General features: G+C 35.4%; 1 protein-coding gene across 1 annotated transcript; it reads left to right on the top strand.

Moving 5' to 3' along the window:
- The first annotated feature begins 2,491 nt into the window (after window positions 1-2,491).
- LOC124643904 (protein obstructor-E) lies at window positions 2,492-23,404 on the top strand. The gene is made up of 5 exons (XM_047183033.1): window positions 2,492-2,620; window positions 19,732-19,790; window positions 20,146-20,308; window positions 21,534-21,728; window positions 22,647-23,404. Exons 1-5 carry the CDS (start codon window positions 2,572-2,574, stop codon window positions 22,865-22,867), a joined length of 687 nt encoding a protein of 228 aa, XP_047038989.1. The 5' UTR covers window positions 2,492-2,571; the 3' UTR covers window positions 22,868-23,404.
- Window positions 23,405-23,454: the final 50 nt, after the last annotated feature.

The raw sequence follows: 23,454 nt of genomic DNA, 5'->3' as shown, positions 1-23,454 counted from the left end.
GTCTGCTTAGACGACAGACCCGTGTCGCCGGCGCGCGTTGTTCCACGCGCTCCTCAAAGAGATGTCAGCAACCCCAGCGGGGCCCAGTAGGGCCAAGGCCTACCGGGGCTGCGGGTTGTTCGAAAGAGATACCGCCGCCCTGGTACATAAAAGGCCTATGACGGAACACGATGGTTTTTAGTCAGTAAGAGTCTGACACTCCCTCACCGCTGCTAACCCACAGCGGGAGGGGTCATTTGATGATTTTTGACGTCATAAAAAAAAGTGTCTTATTTGTGACAGGTGGGTACATGAAAACTGTACCGAGTTTGATAATATGTGCTCCAAATGTGGTCAAAAGAAGAAAAAAGAAGCTAAACGAGCCGAATTTCAGGGCAAAGGAAAGGGAAAAGGGAAGTCAAGTACTGGTCATCTATCCCGTATAGCTATGGCCAACTTACCCTGATGCCCCGGGAGAGATGGCCAATTCTGTTTTTTTTTAGAAATTGTTTTTTAATATGTTTTTGACTTATAAAAAAATATTTGTGGTTGATTTTTATAAGACTAGTTACTGTTAATTATGATAAAAATAAAAAACTGATTGTAACAACACTTTTTCTTTTTTTTATTATGCCTAGATAAAACTATGGCCATCTCTAACGAGTTTACCCTATATATTTAGCATAACCTTTTATGGTTTTGTTATTTTTATTGTTTCTTTATTGTTGTGCCAATAAATGTTATTCCTTTATTTCTTTAGCGTAATCACACTGTTCTGTAACACTGCTACATCTCGATAACTACTTATGGATTATTATAAAGTAGCTGTACACAGTAGGTACTAAATATTTATTGAGTGGCTATAGACGTTATGTATCCTTTACAAACGGCGTATAAAAACCAGTTGAATGACTCAGTGAAGTACATCACATAACAAACTGCATCTTTATGTGAATTTATTTGTTTACATTTCACGCCACGATTTGTTGCTGTTGTTTTGTTTTTGTTGAAAGGATTGTTTCACTAAATATGTGTTTTGGTAGTTAATCCTGTTTATTCTCATATATTTTCTTATATTATATGTAAAGTTCTCGAAATATAATTATATAAAAACATATCTCGAAATAAAATGATATAAAAAATATGCAAGATTTTGCTTTGAAAATATTCATAGAGCATATACCTACACAATATTCACTATATAGGTACATCACATACACAATATCAAATTCAGTGTGTTTACTTTTTCTATATCTGAAATTCGATATCTTAAACTGCCATCCAGCCGAAAATGCTGTTTCACTCGACCCTGAACTATACTGGAACGAGTCTCCAAAAGACATGACAAATTACATTACCGCTTACAAAGTTGCATAATTAAGACATAGATAACTATCACACCAAGTACACAATTAATCTCCTTGCTGTCATCTTAATTACAGTACATATCACGATAGATATTCCTGTCAGTGACACATGTTAGTTTCTCTCACGACTCAACAGATTAGAGTTTAATTTCTATTAATTGCTATCACTTCCAGACGAGAACATATGCATGGAGAACAAGATGACTAGCGGAGATGTCATAACGCATAAATGTCATAAGAAAGCAGCGCGCCAAAATGCAGGTGTTCAGGGGACGAGGAACGTTACTAGCTCTGCTCTTACACGCCTTCTATGGAACCCGTCCACTGTTTTCAAGATAAAATTAACCAATCAGTCAAGATCAATCTTTGACAGGTTGGAACTCGGACATCTCGTCACATAACATAGGTTACTTGACCTACAAGAAGGCGCCTGACCTACCTTTCTTATGGCATCTCCGCTATATTTTCTTCCTCGGTGGTATTATGTCTGTGTTTTATTGTCACTCGGAGCACGCCGCGTGAGGTATATGGCCGTTTTCGTAACACTTGAGACTGATACTGGTGTGGGATATATTCATAGTCTTGCTTAAATAGTCGTAGACTTACTAGAAATAATTATAAGACGACCCACTGACCTTAGGATTACCTATCTTAACATTTAGAACGTAAATAGTAGCACTTTTTATAAAAGCCTGTCATAAAATTTTGCATGGATTGAAATGAATTATACGTCCCTGTAATGCCTTAGAATGATGCCTCGCATTAACTAAAATACTATCATTTTATAAGAGTAGGTAGGTAGTAGTTACAAATATTAATGTTTTTAATTACATTACTGTCGCAAAAGTACCTATATTATGTTTCATGTCTCGTGGACATCATCATGTTTATAAAACAAAGGAGAAAACCAATAAACATTTTAAACTACCGTACATTGGGTGTACCGTATATTGTGCCAACACTTTGAGTTAAAAAATCAGGCAAATTAAATATGAGTTAGATTTACAAATATCTCAAAGATAAAAAGGCGAACTCGCTAAAAACAATTTTGATCCTTCACATCACAATATAATTTACCGAAAGAAAATGACATCAACACTATAGATACCGCCGCCTAACTACGGCCGGCGGTCGGTGGTCTGCGCGCGCGCCACCAGTGCTACCGGGCCGAGAGCGACGCGCACACGTCGCGACTTCACGCACACACACAAACAAACAAGCAGACATGACGAGTAGTGCACAGTTCGCGGTTTTGTTCGCCTGCGTGGCATACGGTAAGGATTTTATGTATAAGGACGTTTTTGGAAATATTTTTTAAGGCACAGTAATAAATGTTAAATTAGAATAATTTACTTTATGGGAAATATTTTTACTGTCTGTGTCCTTCAGTGAAAATTGTGCGAAAAGTCGCAATAGAGACTTGTTGTATTCTCGTTGAAACATACTGGATATCTTGATTTTTGCAACAACCTTGTAAGATATACTATATCTTAGTAGTAAAGACCGATATAAAAAATGTACCATATCAAAATTGTTTTTTTTTTTATAGTTATTCTGATAAAAACAACCAACATTTTAGTACCTCTCAGTTCAGTTTATCATTTTTGTAAGACAAACAAATTAAAAGTCCTTTGCAAACATTCACACACACTCAATCACAAACTCATATACATAACTAGATTAGACTCACTTATTAACTTTTCACGAGTGACTAATCCCATTTTACCACACATTTGGTATACCAGTCTAACTAGTTGACTTCATAACAAATATAAGTTGTTATGAGACAACTGCTCAAGTGTAGTGTAAATGTCAATTGCTAATACATTATGTATGCTTTTGGTCATTATATGCTTGTTTTTCAATGTTTATTATTTGGTTAAGATTGCTTACTGTATTTTTCAATCGCGAGATGACCTTCATCTAAAGTATATCTTTGTTTTTTTGGCAGTTTTTGTATAGAAAACATCATTGACAGTCGTTACGGGTAGTCAGAAGCCAGTAAGTCTGACACCAGTCCAACCAAGGGGTTTTGGGTTGCACGGGTAACTGGGTTGAAGAGGTCGGATAGGCAGTCGCTTCTTGTAAAGCACTGGTACTCAGCTGAATCCGGTTAGACTGGAAGCCGACCCCAACATAGTTGGGAAAAAGGCTCAGAGGATGATGATGATGTATAAAAAATATGTCAAACCCCTATTTATTTCTCATACAGATGTTAACAGACTGATGTTTGAAAAAAAAACTTCTTATTGTAAGTGAGATAAGATTAAAAATGGTTATAGGGAACAATATTGATACCAGTTTCTTAAAGAGAAAATAACTTTAGTTTGGCAGTAGATTAAGATATGATAGACACTTAGTACTATGCATTTCAATAAAAAAAATAACTGTAATAATTTATAGTGTAGGTAATATGCTTAAAGCCATCTTCTTCGATGGAATTACGCGACATCAGAAAATTCTCAAGGACTGTAAACAAGATATCCTTAAAATTCAATTTTTCACATTATCAATAAATCTGAACCATTGTGTTACGCAAGTATTGGCTACGACAAGTTATGTTAGCAACTTACAAGTTTTTGTTTCGAATTCTTGACACGAATAGCTTTACTTTGAGCACGCACAAAATCATTAACCCGAATTTTGATTATGTAAAAATGTATAACGATTTTAATCGATTCTATCTTATCGATAATTTCAACATCGATAAAAAAGGTAACTTTAGAGTAGATTTACTGAAGACTAAATAGTCGGCCGATAGTTGACCTGAGGGCTGGCTAAATAATTTTCATTTAAGAAAACCTTGATTCCAAACAATCAAAGTTTTTAGTTTCTCTGATATCGGCTAAATACCTGATATTTTATAAATATGTGTTCTACCATTCATCTTCATACTGATTTATGAGCCCAAGCAAACTATCGGCCGACTAAAAGTTTGCAATATGCCTTTAAAAAATATATCGTTAGATGAAATCAAAAGTTACAGTTTCAATTAACACAAAAATATATAGAACATAATATCAATTAATACGTGTTTCTCGTATAATTGTATTAAATAGAGCTGTTTCCTGCAGTCGGTTACCCAACCGATTGGAAAGGGAGCCGGAATCGAGACCGTTTGTACGAAACTCAAGGCCCACACCTGATTCTGAACGACATTTAAAAATATATATTATGTATTATTTGGACCGGCCCGTGGGTGATTTATGCCGTTGTGAAATCTTAATGGGTACAGTATGACAAAGTAGGTTTAATATTTTTGATTAATATGATAACTCAAAAATACATTTTGTCAAAACAAAATGAAAAAAAATAGTGAGTTAGAAGACAGAGGTGAGAGTGAGTGAGTGAGTGAGAGTGAGTTTGTAAAAATTACTCAAAAAAGCAATACAATATTAGCAGTATAATTCAAATCCTAAATACCACATAAAAGATAAAATTACAATGTTAATAACGAGATTAAGATTAAATAACTGCAGTTATAATCCGTAATTGTCGGGTGTAAACTTATATAACAGGCGTGAGCTACAGACGCTCGTACAAAAGAGTTCAACGCGCTACTTGCACAATCGGTTGCATTGTTATTGTGATTTTATCTCGCTCATACACGTAAAAGTACGTAATAAAGACATTTTTTGCATTTTATATGTATTCTGTAAAGTGCTTAGAATTTGGAATTGAATATTAATAAAAACGTGCTTAGAATATTTCGTTTTACACAAAAGAAAATGCATCAAAATAATATGTTTTTTAATATGACTAAAAATACTTTAAATTTTCTTTACATTCTTTTCGGATTACGTACTAACCTCCATAACCACTCAACGTACAAAACGTAAAATAATACTTCTACCCAGAAATAGCGAACACCCTTGAAACATGCGTAACAAATAATGTAAAAAATCATTTCAAGGTCAAAAGTTTTCATTGAATAGATTCACAATGACAATGTTTTAACAAGCGCTGCTTTTATCTTTCCTATTATTTTTAGAAAATTTAAATTTATTTATTTATGTGCCACTAAATGTACTATAGATTTGGGATAAATCTTTCAAAATGTTAGATCGGTTAACCAACTAAATTGGCCTACAAATATAAAGTTAACATAGTTATCGTAGATCTTAATCGCCTATGTTAGGTGCAAAGGGTTGCTGTTTTGATATTAACTCAAAAAATGCATATTGCAGTATATGAATACAAAAAAAAACGGATAAGTGCGAGTCGGACTCGCTCACGAAAATAAAATGAGCGAAAAAATCACATTTGTTGTATGGGAGCCCCCCAAAATATTTATTTTGTTCTAGTTTTCAGTATTTGTTGTTATAGCGGCAACAGAAATACATCATCTGTGAAAATTTCTTCTCTAACTAACACGGTTCATGAGATACAGCCTGGTAACAGACGGACGGACGGACGGACAGAAGAGTGAAAACAATAGGGTCCCGTTTTACCCTTTGGGTACGGAACCCTACAAACAGTAATAATTAATTATTTAAAAAATAATAATAAATAATAATATAAAATAATAATATATAATAATAATAAAAAATAATTAATTTAAAAAAGTCAATTACAGTGTACAAATATGAGAACAAGCACGTATCGATTATAGTGTTGTAACGCTGTTAACAAGTTTTTGTTCAGAGCACGGTTGTTACAATATCGGCTTAGTTCACTGAAGTGTCACTCGAACTAATTGTTTTGTTGTGTCATTAATTGTTTCTTACTTTTTGCTCTACTTAATAAACATCTAGATAATCTTATCTTGACTATTTCCTAAGAAGTTTGTTCAGAACTTTAGAAGTTTGGTTTATATAATCGAATAAAGCCTTACTGAATAGATTTTTTTATCTTTTGTCTAGGCAGTCTACTAAAATAATATATAATTTTGCTTTGTTTAATTAGTTTTTTGAGTAATATATCACAATAAAAAAACTGGTATCTTTTTGAAGTCATTAGAAATCAGATTATGAATTGTATAACAGTTAGCTAGCAATAAAATATGCTTAGCTTTTTTATGCTTAGCTTTTTACAAACAGATATTAGTAAGTACTTACATGGTTTTAATCGCAAAAAGATTAACAAGCTATGTACATTATAATAATATTCGGTACACAAGTATGTATATTCAGTGCTGTTTGCACTAAGTGAACGAGGTCAGCCAGCGCCAACAAGTTTGGCGCCTAATTAACAATTACGCGGTCAAATGTCTGTTTCTTTGCATTGAGTTTTAATGTGATATTGTCTAGTTTGTTTCTCAATAGATAGTGAATGTTCCTTAATCGTAATAATGTCTGAGTAACCATTTTTAGGTGTGCATTTTAATTGAATTCAAATAGTTAATTTGAAAATAAGAGACGTAATCAAATTAGTTCATAGCTCATAGCCTAGAGTGGTATGGATGAAAACTCCATCAAAGGTTCCTTTGATGATTTTTCAGATTTGATTCGATTTAGTCAGAAAAATATTAGTCTTCAATTACCTATATTTATTACATGTGTATTTAGCACATCTAACAAATACTATTTATAAGTACTGCATTTTGATAACTTTGAGCACTATTAAGGTCCAAACTCTTAAAAAAGTAAATCCAAATTGCCATACACCTAGTTTATTATACAGAATTGTGCCTTATGAAGCAAAATAAGCTCTTAAATTGTAACCATATTTGTAAAATCGCATTAATGCCCAAATGTATAAATAAAACCTGCCTGTGTTGTTGAACTTGCTAATGTATGAAAAAGCGAACATTAAGTTTGTCACTTATTTTTGTGTCCTAAAATGTTATAAAGCAAAGACTTCAACTTGTTTAAGTCATGTTTTTTCTCATTGTATAAATATTTTGGATAATTAAAATGGTTTCACTCATTGAAATCGGTCAAATTAAAATATTATATTAAATAGGTAATTTGCACAAAAACTAAATAAATATATGCCATGCTAATAAAAGAAATAACTCTTTTTATAAGATAAGACTAAATTAAGTGTTTAATTATTGTTTTGTCAAAAAACATTAAAAAGTACAATAGCAAAAACATGACCAACACTAGTATCCATTTTCTCAGATAGAACATTTCAAAAACACAACACGCAACAAAAACTCACAGCCTGCGTATAATCCTGCAATCAGATTACCATACTTAAACCAAAGTTGTATAATGTATTATTTACAGCTAGATATAATAAAGTCTAGCTACCAGTACTCAACACATTGATCTAACGCTGCGCTTGCGCAACTCACATCTTATCGCCAATAAAATTATCATGTGTTACGTTACACGGTTTACGCATTGACGCTTTCTTTTATGTCATAGTTGTACATCGTTTTGTGCGCGTCATTCTTGTAATGGAACGTAAGTGTTTATTGATTAGTTAATTTTGTAAAATACTATTATGGGTTAGAGTTGTGACTCGTATCAGTGTAGATGTGTATAGTTATCGGCACGGATATTGAGCCCCGACCTTCACCTGCGCAGAAGCGATTTATTGGTTTATTGCCTTACGTGTACAGTGCGCAAAGCGATCCCCACTCTTCCGCCGAGAGCTCAATATCCGTGCCGATAACTATATTTGGTTCTAAGGTAATATCAACATTTTAATAAGTAAAAAATAATATACTTAATAAATTCTTTGTTTGTAAATTAAATACAAAATCCTCTTTTGTATAGAATGTTACCAAAAATAAACTCAGTTAATTTATTATTTAGATTGTTTATTTTTTGTCAAAAAAATTGTAATTTGGTAATACATTATTTTTGTTAATGTTTGGAATGAAACAAACGACATATGCATATAGTTACAGATTTTATATAAAAGTTTTTTGTCATTGCACCAATATATATATCATCATTCATTAAGTGAATAATTACAATACTTTTTGATGCCTCATTTAACAGTAATGTGTTAATAGACTGCTGAAGCTAATTATCGTAGCCTACTTACATTGAGCGCTTCCCTCAAGTTTCCGTTGAAATATTTATTAGCAGTGTTGTTAATACCTATAATAAAATGTATACAGGGTCATACATACTTCAAACATGGGTTATTACTCATTAACAGTCTAAATTACTACTTGAAAAACCAACCATCACAATTTTAATATGTCATTCTTCTGGTTTGTACGTTGGAAATACAATAATGGACTTATAAAGAATCAACATCATTAATTTAAGAGCCCAGCTCTTGTCGGTGCAGCTCCTTCCATTTACACCTATCTAGCGCCAACTCCTGAACTCCTGAAGGTTGAAGGAAAGAGAGGAAGGGATCGCCCAAGGTATAGCTATACGTATAAGGAGGTTCAGGAGTTGGCGCTAGATACTTATAAAGAAAACTGTATAAAAATAACTTCAGCAGTTTTCGAGTTTATCACGAAGGTATCGACGGTTATAAACTTTCAGACGTATACTTTGGTTTATAATATGTAATGATAAGCCTAAAAATAAACTTAACAGCTAACCTAACCCAGGAAATGTCACATACACCTCACTAACAAGGCAATCCGCAGTTAATTCGTAACTTTCTCAGTACTATTACTTAACCAATGAACGTGGACTTTTACCTTATAAGTAGTCTAATGAGGCCTTCCGTGACATCAGCAATATAGCGAATCATTGTAAAGTATCAATGACTTACTGTGTAGTACGTAGATGATGAATGGACCATTAGAGAACAGAGGTATTTTATATGATCAAATTGTGGTTAGGAGAGTCTTAAAATTAATAATAATATTGTTTAAGCATGTTATAATATTTTGTGGATGTGTTTTAGTTTGAAGTTATTTTTCTGTTTTAAATAAATTGACTTCAAATTCACGTCAAAGTTGTTAGAATGAAACTCATTGTGTAGGAGTTTTTAGAAAGAAATGTAAAAAAAAAACATCTTTGAACCGAATAGAATTGAGTAAAGAATATCGAATACTGTGAATAAAACTTCTAGTGACCATTATATATACATAGGCATAGAAACTGGATTCATTAATATAGCCTTAATACAAGTTTTTACGAACTGGCTGTCGAAATGAATGAACTTTTACTAAATGACCGGCCATGAATGGTGTACACGAGAGATTTCGTCGGTATTTATTTATCCTTTCACGACCACTTAACATGGCTATGTTACTATAGAAAGCATATACGTTAATGATACAAAAAATTACAACAGCCATAATGTTAACATCCAATTACCATTTTTCTACATATTTTTTTTTATATCAAGGAGACTGCTTTCCAAAGCTATAAATCAAAACTAAGTAAGGAGTTTTCACTTAATCAAAATCTGAATTCTATTCAAAATTTTGTCTAAATCTAAACACTAAAATGTTGTGAAATCGAAACACCGAAAAAGTATGTATGCAGACAAAATATAGACAGAGCCACACCTCTCGAACATTATTTAACTACATATTTAATTCATGAGAATCTTCTGCATCTTAAACAAAAAATCTAGACTCATTTCTAGATAATTCTACCGCCGAAATCAGAATAAACTAACTCGAAAGCCACTTTCTAGTTTCGAATCTAGAATTCTTAGACATTTGTTTTACTCACGGAGTAAGTTAAGACGCGCGGAGATGCTATAACGCAGGTAGGTCAGGTGTCTTCTTCTAGGTCAAATTCGTACGGTGGGCATGACCAAAACGATCAGTTACAAGAAAACTAACGAGGCTTTTGGGTTCTTTGAGACATCTGTCAACGATTTTTATAGCATAGAATAGTTGGGTCCAAAGAAGGCGTAGAGTACCTAACGTTTCTCGTCCCTCTCCCGCATTTTGGCACGCTACTTTCTTAGGCGATTTTCCGTTATAGCACCTCTGCTAGTAATTTTTTTCTCCATGGTTTAACTAAAGTCGTGAAGCTGCGAATGATAAGATGTGGATTTCCTATTCATTCGATAATGGTATTGCAAAACCGCGGAAGACAGGTGAAACCGGCTACAAGCCATCTTGTGTTGCGTCATCCGAGGAAACAGTTGACATTCTGCCTGTGTGATTTCTTTGCAAGGCTTCTTTTGTTTTTTATTTAATTTGTGGTGTTTTTTGGGATGTGGGATTATTGACCGTTTGTTTATTATTTAATTTGTCATGAATTTTATGCCTTAATACATCTGCCCCATTTAATACTAAATTCAACGCAGTCTTGTCTTATCCCTGTGCCCTCTATTGATTAAAATGTTGTGGGATAGTGTCAGTCAAATTCTTCTATTTTCAATATCATTATCGGCCTTTTTATCGTCCAACATATCATGGTTATGACACTCGGTTAGTTTAAATCATGTTTTCGTATTAAAATGATACATTCATCTATCAATTTCATAGTGTGACATACACATACAATTTGCCATTGCTCGATATGTTGAGCAAATAACTTATAAAAATTACTGTCTCGGAGATATAAAGGCCTACATAGACAAACAGACAAGTAACAACAATAACGATCGCAATACTAAATTTGATCTTATTTGTCGACAATAACTACGAGAAATAATCTATAACCACTAACTGTGCCAAGATTACCAAACCTGTAACGAGTTAACAATGAAACACAGTTAACTTAACTGTTAGTTAATAGCCAATAGGTAGTTTCCCACAGCTCCGATGTAGTTAAATCTGTTGTAATCTTAGTTAAACGCGATACTTTCGCTAGACGGGAATAAAGATTGCTCGATAGTGGTAAACGTTTGTTCCTTTGGCTTTATGATGTTGTAATATTAAAGTTAAGAGTACTCCGCACACTACTTACATGTTTAGCCGCCCAATAGTTTGTTTGGGCTCATAAATCAGTATGGAGATGAATGAAAGTACACGCGTAGCAACGATCAGGTATTTGTTCGGTGTCAGACCGACTAAAAACTTTGATTGAATTCACGATTTTAGAAAAAATATTTTTTTCCTACCAACGGGCCGCCAGTCGGCCGACTAAAAATTTGTAATGGAAGCGCGCTCTTAAGTTAATTGTGTAGGAGTAATTATTTCAGATAAACTGAGTTAATAATCTTAGACAGACAGATAGTTTCAGTAGACAGTTATGTTAATGCTAATAATTTACTGTAGAGATGTGTCTCGCGATTTTTTATCTAAACTTTACATATTTATCCAAATGTCTGAATCTCTTTTCTAAATTGCATTAAAACTAACTCAGTCATTTACACTCTGCTGCTATGCTCCTAGCTTTAGTCCCAACGATGAAGTAATACAAATTGAAACCCTGACAATGATCATAATTATAATTTCTCAATAACATAATTAATTGTATGACAAGTGACAGCATTGTTAAATATTCATACAACGAACCTTATGCAAATTATTCAATAGCTTTAATGTCACAAGGAAATTGCGACATTGACAATGAGATAGTCATCAAGGATCGTATCTTAATTATACTTGAACTATAGTTCGGCCATTCAGAGAATGCGTTCCTGACACGTCGCGATTGAACTGACGACGTAACTTTGCAATGGCGTTGCAGTTACGATAAAAATATTTTTGCTGGTTGTTTACCGTTTTAACAATTGAGGAGCATTAAAACAACATTATTATATCAATAATCAATGAATGTAGTTACGTCGTCAGTTCAATCGCGACGTGTCAGGAACGCATTCTCTGAATGGCCGAACTATAATATATGAATAAACGGCTTCGAACCAGTCGCAATATTTGACCAACTGAAAGTTAAGCTGGACTTGATGTGACTGTTCCGTGGATGGGTGACCATATGAAAAAAAAATCCAGCCAGCTACTATAATATTAGTAGACATTTGACAGTCTATCGAAATGGATAGTCAGAAGTCTAAGAGCTCCCCGAAACTTAATATTTTCTTTAAAAAAAAATTGACAGCTATCCGCCGGCCGTTAAGTCTTGAGCTCTGAATCTCCTACCAGAAGATGATAGTTTATTTTGTATACTATTTTATTTGTGATGTTTAAACTTTCCGAGAAAGAAACACAGTTACCTGTTACCAAACCAAATAGGAGGTTAGTTCAATACAGCACCAGTAAAATAAACCCACAGTGCTTATAACTAGTTAGCTTAGAAACTCGTACCCGAACACTTATTATTATTTACTACTTCTCTAATTACATCAGCAAGGTCGGGAATTACAATCGATTGAAACTCGATTATTGCCGTGATTCGACTATTACGAGTTCCTATCATATTTAAGCTAAATTTAGATAGCATGCCTAGATGCAATTAAACAGCAAAAATACTATAAATATAGAATTAACAGGAAATATTTATGGTTCTAGAGAGTTCATTCGCATTTTAATGATTAATATACTTTATGGTTTTGACCTACATTTATTTTTAAAATATTTTAGTTAGGTACTTAGCGTTAGGGCTGACCTATTATAATAATACTAAACTTTAATAATTCCTCAACGGTCAATGACGAGAGCTGTTAGCCAAAAATGTTATGATTATAAATAATAAACATATAAATTATCATGAACAACTTTAATGATACAGGAAATAACTAAGATGTTTTAAATCTTTGTAAATGTCAGCTATCCAAATAATCTTCATAAGAAGATCTACATTTTAATTATGTGTCTGCAAATGCTAATCAAAATTATTTTTGCAAATATTTCGGTAATATTGTGTAAGCAGAATGCATATAAAATATTTGTAGTTGGTGAGTATGCACTTACATAACATATAATTCGAAGTATTTTGATTAAGATCAACATTTTTTGGGTGCATGTGCACACATAATCAAGCATTACTCTCTTAATTAACTTAGTTTTACTTCATACACATATTTGACTGCGAACTAAAAATAGAACTCACTTAATCATATTATCTAAATTATTTTAATTATATACCATCAATTCATAACCGCATAATAGACTTAATACTTAGATTAACTTGGATGAGTATATTGAAAGGGCTAAAAATAACAAACTAATTACAAACAAACCTCAAATTCGACTATCGATTAGATCAAAATGCACTTAGTAACAGATATATGTATTTACGTGAACTCAAACTCGTTGCTTTGCATATTAACTTCATCGTAATATCAATTGAAATATGACTATTGGTGCACTCAATAATTGCCATAACTACTAGTCTGATAGCCAGTATGACAACTGACCCTAACATAGTTGGGCAAGTGATGATGATGAACTAGTCCTGAACTTACTTTATCTACAACCAAAATTATACTAAGGATAGAACGATAGGTAAAAGAACTTTGATAAAACATAATTTCCTAACACAATTGTCACTATCCATCAAGATAAGAACTCGCTAAACAATCTTAATTATAACAATAATTATAACATCAAGTTCTTAAAGCATTGTTTAATGTGGCATACGAGTATGTACGATCTAATCTGAGGCAGTTAGCCGGCGACTGCGCATGACCATCAAGGCTAGCCACTCACAACTACTTTCACCTTTAGCCACGCGGGCCGCTAAAATGTTACACACAACTTTACCAGGTCTGTTTAAGAACATATGACAGGCCTAAGTAAAATACTATATTTTAATTTTAGAAGGCTTGCTGTGCTGAGAACCTCAAGTGCCGGAAATTGTCGGCAACTATATTTTCGAACCGATTAGGGTCGTAATTTACATATATGTCATCTTCCGAGCCTTTTCCCAACTATGTTGGGGCCGGCTTCCAGTCTACCCCGTTGCCGCTGAGTATCATTGTTTTACAAGGAGCAACTGCCTGTCTGACCTCCTCAACGCAGTTCCCGGGTAACGCGATACTCCTTGGTTAGACTGGCGTCAGACTTACTGGCTTCTGACTACCAGTAACAACTGCCAACGATGTTAAATGACAGCTGGAACCTACCTAGTTTTGGTGTCCAAGATATACTTAGAAAGTACTTGCTTGACATGGAATCGAACACACGCCCTCGTACTTGAGAGGCTGGTTCCCAGGTAAAATACTATATTTTACTTTTAAAAGGTAATTTATATGATCTTTGGTTATTGCCTAAACGTTGCAAAATGTATGGATTTGTTGCAATACTGAAACGAGTTACGGTAGCTGAGCTAATTATTATTATCATTTTATTGGTAGTAAGACCAGTTGTTGTGATTAACATCGCGCTAAATACGTCTTGGGTGGACATTTTCCGGCTTGTTTAACTTGTAACTTTCTGAAAACTATAACGAAATGTCTATGTAAATATGTATTAAACTTTACATGCTCGTGGTGAGCTCAGCCAGTTTGCATGGACGTGCAAATATCAAGAACCACAGGAACGATTTGAAAAATTCTTTCAAAGTTACATAGTCTATTTTCCAGCTAGACCAAGGCTACCTTTTATCCGGGTGCGCGGAATACTTCCCACAGGACGCTGGTAAACCCTTAAAGCATAGTTCATTAGATAAGAGGAAAACAAAGGAAAGAGCATAGAATTCTTTATTCGGGTGTTGAAGCCAGTATCTGCACATTGAAAAAGCGTGCAATTACAAAGAAAATATATCAAAATGAATCAATATCAATCACAGTATCATGAATGCAAGAGGCGTCAGTTCTGTCACGACATGCGTACGCGCCGCTGCAACAGATTACATCGAAATGAAGTATGAATTATTCATGTTAGTGTAAGTACTTTGGATGCATTTGTTTGGTGCATATTACTTTAATAGTGATGATAAAAAATAAGGTTCATGGAATTCTGTGACGGGGTTTTTGGACAATCTCGATGCTTGGCGGATCCTAGGCTTTTTTGATTAATTAAAAAAAATGGGATTTTATTGGTTTATACTTAAAACCCACCATATTCCTTCTTGAGCCCTTTGTGCACTACGATCGCGGTAATTCTTTCTAAAAATTACGCAGTACCTAATAGCTTATCTGAAATCACGATTTATTAAAGAGATTTATAATTATGATTAATATAACTTGTGCCATCTCAGCCTCTTGTTACACCATCATAATCTCATCACAATTTTATCATCAAGTATTATCTAATAACAGGCTTACTTAACGCCTATACATTAAGTTAATTACAAATATCCGTGAGAAAAAAATCTTTATGGTGTTTAATTGCGCAAATTTAAGTATTAGATAACATCGGTGTAAAACTGTTGTAAACTACATGGTGTATCCTGTTTACATCCTGAAAGATCTCTTGATAAAACGTGTTTTTATAACACCTTGTGTACGTGTAATACGTTATTCTTATAAACACAATTTAGCTATATACTCGTATAATTAATATTATAAAGCTGAAAAATTAGTTTGTTTGAACGTGCTGCTATCGAGAATTACTGGACCGATTTACAACTAAAATGTGTACAGAGTTACTTACTCGTTCTAACAATTTACAAGTTCTAACATGTTTTTTAAGACTTTCATTGTTATGTAGCCCTTTTATCGCGGAAGACTATAAGCTACTTTTTATCCAGATACGCGAAAAAATCCAAGGGACAGGGTACAAAAAAAAGTTAAAAGAAAATACAGATATTGTTGTGACGAAAAAAATACATCATTTTAGAGGCCCAACACACATTATCAGTCGGTAATACATTGGCTATGTATCGCAAGGTCACGGAAAGTAAAACAGCGGCTAAAGTTCTTTTATATAACGTTTAGTTTAATTACTTTTGCATATACATTGTATCTATATAGCAAATATTATTAATACCTGCTCTTATTTGGTTGACACGCAATCTACATTGCTGTGGTGACATTGACTTCTAATTCAATTGTTTTGTCTCAATGACTTTGTTAAAAATAAATAAAACTTAAAATTTTAAAAGTAACATTATTGCAATAGGTGGAAAAGAAAACGAAATAAATATTTGATTTACTAACACATTTTAAAGAAAGTCTTCAAATAACGATTTAATTTTGAAAAATAACACTGTTACTTCTACTGTCTTTCGTTACGATGAGCATATAGGTAGCTTTTTTTTATTCCGGAGTCAGTCGAAAGTCATCTATTTTGATTTTCAACAATAGACGAGCATTAACACAAAAACACGAACCTATATGAATGTAATAACCCCAAATGACACACACTTATACAAACTATCTTTCACATCACTACACCATAATTGGGAAAAGGCTCGGGAGATATTAATTGGGAAAAGGCTCGGGAGATGACAATATTTTGACTGTACACATATTCGTTTCAAACATATGACTGGCGTTGACGCAAAACATGTCGAACCTTTTAATATGAATGTAATAACCCCAAACGACATATGCTTTCATATCATTACCAGTCCAGCAATCAATCTAAATAATGGCCTACAGTTACAACTACGTCTATATCTGAATGAAGATGTACTCCGTACATTCGCATTGTAAAAGTAAAAGTGTTCGAGGTTGTTGCTTCGCTGGCCGACATCTGGTGCGTTGCCTCACTCACGACTACTCAACTGTGGCGGGATGAACGCAATCGCTATTGTTCTTGTTGTTATTGAAGAGTTTTAGAGCATTTTTAGTTAAGTTTAGGTGTTAAATGTTGGTACAAAAAGGGAAAAAACAAAGGCGGGTTTTGGTCAATAAAAGCCTGACACTCCGTCTCACTGCACCCACAGCGGGAGAGGTCATCTAATGACGGAAAAAAACTGAGTGGTTAGATCATGTGATAATAACACGTGACACAGCCCTGATACATTACATGAAGGATCATGTTTTAGTTAGAAAATTAATGCTCAAAAAGTCTGAAGCGCGATGTGACTAGGGTTTGGATGGATGTCTCTTTGAAAGACAAATCCAATCACTATTACAAATGCTAAACGCCCCATTGTTCTTCTTAGAATACACACAAATGGATTTAAGATTTTTTAGAAACATCGACAAAATCAATCAGTCGATATTCAAATCTATGTATATTACAGCTCTCAGCGTCTTCCTCACGTAGTCACGACACTATTCACCTGGTGGATGAACTCAACAGTTCTTGCGATGGCTCTATATAGCTAAATCGTCAGTCTATGTGAAATCATTTCCTGCATTTAATACAACTTCTTTAAACCGTTTTCATTCTATACACTACCCCACTAACACCTATTCTTGCTTGTTTGATAAAAAATGGAATTATGAAGAAGATATTGCATAAGACGATGTTCAAATTTAATTTTTATACAGAACTTACATCTCAAACAAAAAATATACTTTTGACACTAAAAAGATAATACTGAGAAATAAATAAACAAATATTGGAAACCAAATGACACCTAAAAGAGACCTCAAATTAACCTTATTTATGAAAATAGGAAAACCTGCCAACGTGAGAACTGACATAGACTACTTTTATATAATAGTTATAGTTCAGCTAGCTAGCTAATAACCAAAAGATACTTATTTTTATTACTTATTTATTCTTACCGACACGAATAACATGCAACCAATAATGATATTATACTGTTAATTTCCTATTCGGAAGTAGAAACAGGAACCATACTGTATATTGTTTGCACGAGTGAAAGATTCAGAGTCTACGAACAGTTGAACATTGTGAGTAGAAAGTGGAAGGTCATGGAATAAGGGTGACCTTTCACGACAAACCAGGGTAGGAAGTATTGAAGAACTGGTGTAGATTAATGAGCAAATAAAGGGTTATTTATTTGGCTCGTTTGTATTCTTAATGGGGTGTGGCTGGTTATGTAATTGTGCAGTTGCCTTATGGATTTCAGTCTAAACAAAAACAAGTTGGTTGAGGACGTAATACATACGAGACTAGGGCAAAATACCTATACTTGGAAACCGTTTTCGGTATAATTATTTTTTGATGCTAAATAAAATAATCGTTCCTAAGCTGTCGTTACTAGGCATCCACAAGTAGAAGCAGCCTATAAGATTTTTGTTATGAATTGATATCTTTTACATATAAATTTATAAAAAAAAACTAACAGCTATATTTCCCAATGTGCAATACATAATAAATACGATTTATATAATAAAAGAGTATAATAGAATTGTACTTTGATCAAACTTATAATTTCTTCTAAAGACCTACTGAAGGTTAACAAAAAATCCTTTTGAAAATTCCAAAATATTACTTATCAAAGTAATTATAACAGACATTCAATTAGTCTATTAGCAAAACACGACGTTTTAAAACAAAGGAACAAGTTATTGTCGAAACTTAGTAGTTAAGTCTAAAATTAAAAGGATTGCGTTCAAAATGTTTGCACAAGCCAACGATCAGGTTTGCACAAGCCAAAGATCAGTTATTATAGATAAGTAATATGCTTGATTTACTGTTAATTATCTTTTCATATTAGCGTAGTTAATTTTATTAACACATTAGAAAGTGGCTGAAATTCATGTTGTTTGTCTTTTCCACCAATACTTAAGCCCCAATGGACCAAATATATGCTAACATGTCATAAAAAGAAAAAAAAATGTTTGTTTACACCCTGAAGACTCTGAAACTGCTCAACCGATTTAAATAAATCTTTCACTGTTGGAAAGTTACACTCTTCCCGAGTCACATAGGCTACATTTTATCGCGGTACGGGCAGTAGTACCCACAGGACGCGAGTGAAACCGCGGGAAAACGGCGGTAGTCTATGTAGTTTAAAATTACCAGACATTTAAACCGTTTGTTGAATTGAATACAAATTAATTTAATCTCGATCTATGCTTCGATGTCGTTCGTAAAATTGGAACTCAATACACATATGGTCACATTACCTTGAAGTGAGCTTAAGTCATTCTGGCGCTAGATTAATCGTCATAGCGTGACATTTGAGATCCTTAAAACATCTTAATACTAAGTATGCATTAAAATTAAGTTCAAGTTTCATACAAGTAAAAATAATGTAGTCACCTTCCCAATAAATTACTCTATCAAAAGTTGGAGCGGGCATGAAAATCCACAATGACATTTTTGAGTTCAGACGAAAGCTTTCATAAACGTATGTAAATTCTGCATTACCATAAGATTCTGAAGCTAACCTCGCCTCATTAAAAAACAGATTTCATTTAACCAATTAATCATTCTAGCGGAGTGTGAACAAATTAGTCTAAGTATTAACTCCGAGTGTTTCATTTGACCAATTGCCGGCGACCTCAGTTACAATAGGGTTGCAACATTTCACGCCTGAACGCACGTTACACACGCATGTTATTATCTTGAAAGTTCAACCTCGAAGTACCGTTTGCCAACCCTTGAACGGACGGTTGCTTGATTGGTTAATGTCTTGGTTTTATGGTTGTTTTAGTATCAGGGTTAAATATGTGGTAGAAAATTTTCTATCTACAAAACAAAGTTGTGTTAGTTGCACTATTTTTAACTCAATATTGGCTGAATTGAGTTGACTGAAAATTAATGTGGAGGTGGTTTGGAACAATCCTCATTTAAGCGAATCCGTAGGGAGGAGTTAGTTTTAATACCGATTAAACTAATTTGAATTCGATTTGGTGAAGAATTTTGTAACTATATAATAGTAAATATCTGCTGTTTCAGCTAGCGCTGGTATACTTCTGGAGCACGCACCAGCGTGTCCTGAGCAGTATGGAGTTCAGGTGACTAAATTGCACATACATATCTAGATGAGTTACTCACTCTCTTCCCTCTTATAATTATACAACAAGTGTTAGTAGCACTTCTTTCTTATATAATAAACAGGAATGTTTGTTCCTCTTTTGGGCAAAAATAACTTTTTTTCTCATCTCGATTAAACTTGGTAGTAACATAACTAACCTATCATCATCATCATCATCATCATCATCATCATCATCATCAGCCAAAATAATATATAGTCTACTTTTTATCGATTTGCGAGAAGTAGGACCCTCGATACACGAGAGGAAGCCAGTATATAATAAATCGTACTTCACTTATTTATGTATCTTAATATAACCCTTCTCAAAATTCCAGGCGTACGCGCACCCCGAGCTCTGCGACCAGTTCTTCCTCTGCACAAACGGGACCCTAACAGTGGAGACCTGTGAGAACGGCCTGCTGTTCGACGGCAAGGGCGCCGTGCACAACCACTGCAACTACCACTGGGCAGTTGACTGCGGCGGCAGGAAGGCTGATTGTAAGTATCTACTGGGTTATTTTATTACTGACGGTGGAGGCCTGTGAGAACGGCCTGCTGTTCGACGGCAAGGGCGCCGTGCACAACCACTGCAACTACCACTGGGCAGTTGACTACGGCGGCAGGAAGGCTGATTGTAAGTATCTGCTGGGTTATTTTATTACTGACGGTGGAGGCCTGTGAGAACGGCCTGCTGTTCGACGGCAAGAGCGCCGTGCACAACCACTGCAACTACCACTGGGCAGTTGACTACGGCGGCAGGAAGGCTGATTGTAAGTATCTACTGGGTTATTTTATTACTGACGGTGGAGACCTGTGAGAACGGCCTGCTGTTCGACGGCAAGGGCGCCGTGCACAACCACTGCAACTACCACTGGGCAGTTGACTGCGGCGGCAGGAAGGGTGATTGTAAGTATCTACTGGGTTATTTTATTACTGACGGTGGAGGCCTGTGAGAACGGCCTGCTGTTCGACGGCAAGGGCGCCGTGCACAACCACTGCAACTACCACTGGGCAGTTGACTACGGCGGCAGGAAGGCTGATTGTAAGTATCTACTGGGTTATTTTATTACTGACGGTGGAGGCCTGTGAGAACGGCCTGCTGTTCGACGGCAAGAGCGCCGTGCACAACCACTGCAACTACCACTGGGCTGTCGACTGTGGTGGCAGGAAGGCTGATTGTAAGTGGCTACTAGTTTATTTTATTACTGACGGTGGAGACCTGTGAGAACGGCCTGCTGTTCGACGGCAAGGGCGCCGTGCACAACCACTGCAACTACCACTGGGCAGATGACTGCGGCGGCAGGAAGGCTGATTGTGAGTATAATACTTTACAGTACAGTGCTTGAACAGTCTTCAGTCTTAATAAGTCTGACTGAAGACTGTTCGTTCTATTAGCGTTGTACTTTTTTGCACTAAAGCCTCATTCAATAAAATTGTGAAAAAAATATAACAGAGCCGATTTAAATGTTAATCTAGTTGTGCCTGCTTTACACCTGGATTATTTATTTTTGTAAATAGTTAGTATATCTCAGATTACAATCTGTAAAAGACACCATTGATACCAATAAGTACTTACTTACTTATTTTGTGGACAGTATTGATTATAGATATTATGGCTATTAATTTTATATGTCTAACTACAACAATAAATAAATAAATACTCCTGCAAAACATTTCAACATCTATACTAAACAAATATTCATTTGTCCTTCTCTAATTCCAGTGGTACCTCTATCATCTCCCGGCTGCGAGTTCCAGTTCGGCATCTATCCAGACAGCGACGAGTGTTCCACCAGCTACATCAAGTGCGCTTACGGCATCCCCGAGCAGGAACCCTGCACCCCTGGCCTGGTGTACGACGAGCGCATCCACGGGTGCAACTGGCCCGATCTACTCCAGCCTTTCTGTAACCCTGAAGGTTCGTACCTACGTTATGGTGTTCAGACCGCATTCGGCCACGGTGCTTGTTCTCATGCAAGGAGATCAGCCAGCTACGTTATAGTGCACAAGCATTTGCGCAGACACAGGTGCACTCAGTATTCCATCACACTCATAGCCCGGTGAGACGGCAATCTGACACATCTGGAGAGAGTTCAGGCGTAGGACGAAAAATCAGGCGTAATTGACCTCTCTATATTAGAATGGACATACCTTTACTAAAATTGTAAACCTGAAAGTATACAATGCCATCTGTTTGTCGGACTTTTACATTTTCACTGTACTGTAGCTGGCAATATATATAGGCGATTATCACACTGCCCCGCATGATGCAGCGTAGTGCGTGGATGCGTTTTTTTCCGTTGCTTGTAAATATCTCCGTTTGTATGGAAAACACGCATAGTCCAACACACTGAAAATGCATCCACGCGCGTTCATGCGGATCACGCACATACATGCGGAGAAACACGCACCCCCGCGCGTAGGTGCGGGGCGAGACGCAAGGTATGGCACACTGAATCCCGCATTGCCGCGCGTGATTTTGAATGGGCGTGACGTGTATATTTGAAAATGGAAGCCGCCGTGCGTGAATCTACTAAACGCACCTACGCGCGTGAGTGCGCGAAAAACCCGCACGATGATGCAGATCTGCACTCCCGCAGGAACGCGCGTAGGTGCGTCGACACGCAAGATGCAGCGTGATGCGGGGCAGTGTGAAGATCACCATACAGTCTGAAAGATTGTGTTGAACTAACGCCATCTATTGAAAAATTTCAAAACAGCGTAGCGTTTACGTTGAAATGCTTACGCGTTTACGCTTAAAGGCACAGTGGCCGCTGCACTTAACACACGCAACGTACACCATTAAACTAAACTAATCAAAATCTTTCTTCCACAGCTGTCGTCGGCTTCAAGTGCCCAACTAAAGTGCCATCGAACACCCAAGCTGCTAAATTCTGGCCCTTCCCCCGCTTCCCCGTGCCCGGAGACTGCCACAGACTAATCACCTGCGTAGAGGGTCACCCTCGTCTCATCAGCTGCGGAGAGGGCAAGGTCTTCGATGACCAGAACCTCACCTGTGAAGACCCTGAGTTGGTCCCTCACTGCGGACACGCGTGATCACGTTGCTGAAGCTAGTATCATAAGACGAAAATGAAATTGATGAAATAGAAAACAGATAGGATTTTTTTTTTTTGGTCAACCTTGTAGAGTAATATTACCTTCGCTGCCTAAAACTACTATGTTGTGACCATTTGACACAAGCCCTAGAACTGCTGTTAATTAGCTTATTCTACCTGGAACTGTAATTTAAAAACCAAACAAACGTTTTCGTCTTGTGATACACTATTTTTACATTAATTTAATTTCACTGAATGATTGGAATATATTTCCACCGAGTCCTATTTATTTCTAACACATAAAAACTCTGTGTGAATCCTGTTATTTCCCGTACGCACACTAAAACGAATAATTTGCCAAAAACAGTTGATTCGTGAGTGATATTAGTTACCATAGACATATGTATTGTTAACCAGTAGACATGACAGATATATGTAATATTTTCATATAGATTTTTTTCTGTAAATATTGCTGCTGAAATAGTGGAAATGTAAATAGAAAGATATGCGAGAAGAGAAATATATTTAATTAATTAAAGGTGTTTGTTTTATTTTTGAGCAATAATTCAAAATACTTATAAATTAATA

The sequence above is a fragment of the Helicoverpa zea genome, chromosome 2 (genome assembly GCF_022581195.2).
Source record: "Helicoverpa zea isolate HzStark_Cry1AcR chromosome 2, ilHelZeax1.1, whole genome shotgun sequence".
Lineage (NCBI taxonomy): Eukaryota > Metazoa > Arthropoda > Insecta > Lepidoptera > Noctuidae > Helicoverpa > Helicoverpa zea.
This window is presented reverse-complemented; position numbering and strand designations above follow the sequence as displayed.

Bases quoted from the DNA above. Each gene is read 5' to 3' on its own strand.
- LOC124643904 (XM_047183033.1), top strand. From the start codon at position 2,572: ATGACGAGTAGTGCACAGTTCGCGGTTTTGTTCGCCTGCGTGGCATAC. The intron at 2,621-19,731 runs GTAAGGATTTTA...CTGCTGTTTCAG, and splicing joins GTTCGCCTGCGTGGCATACG to CTAGCGCTGGTATACTTCTG. The intron at 21,729-22,646 runs GTTCGTACCTAC...TTTCTTCCACAG, and splicing joins GCCTTTCTGTAACCCTGAAG to CTGTCGTCGGCTTCAAGTGC.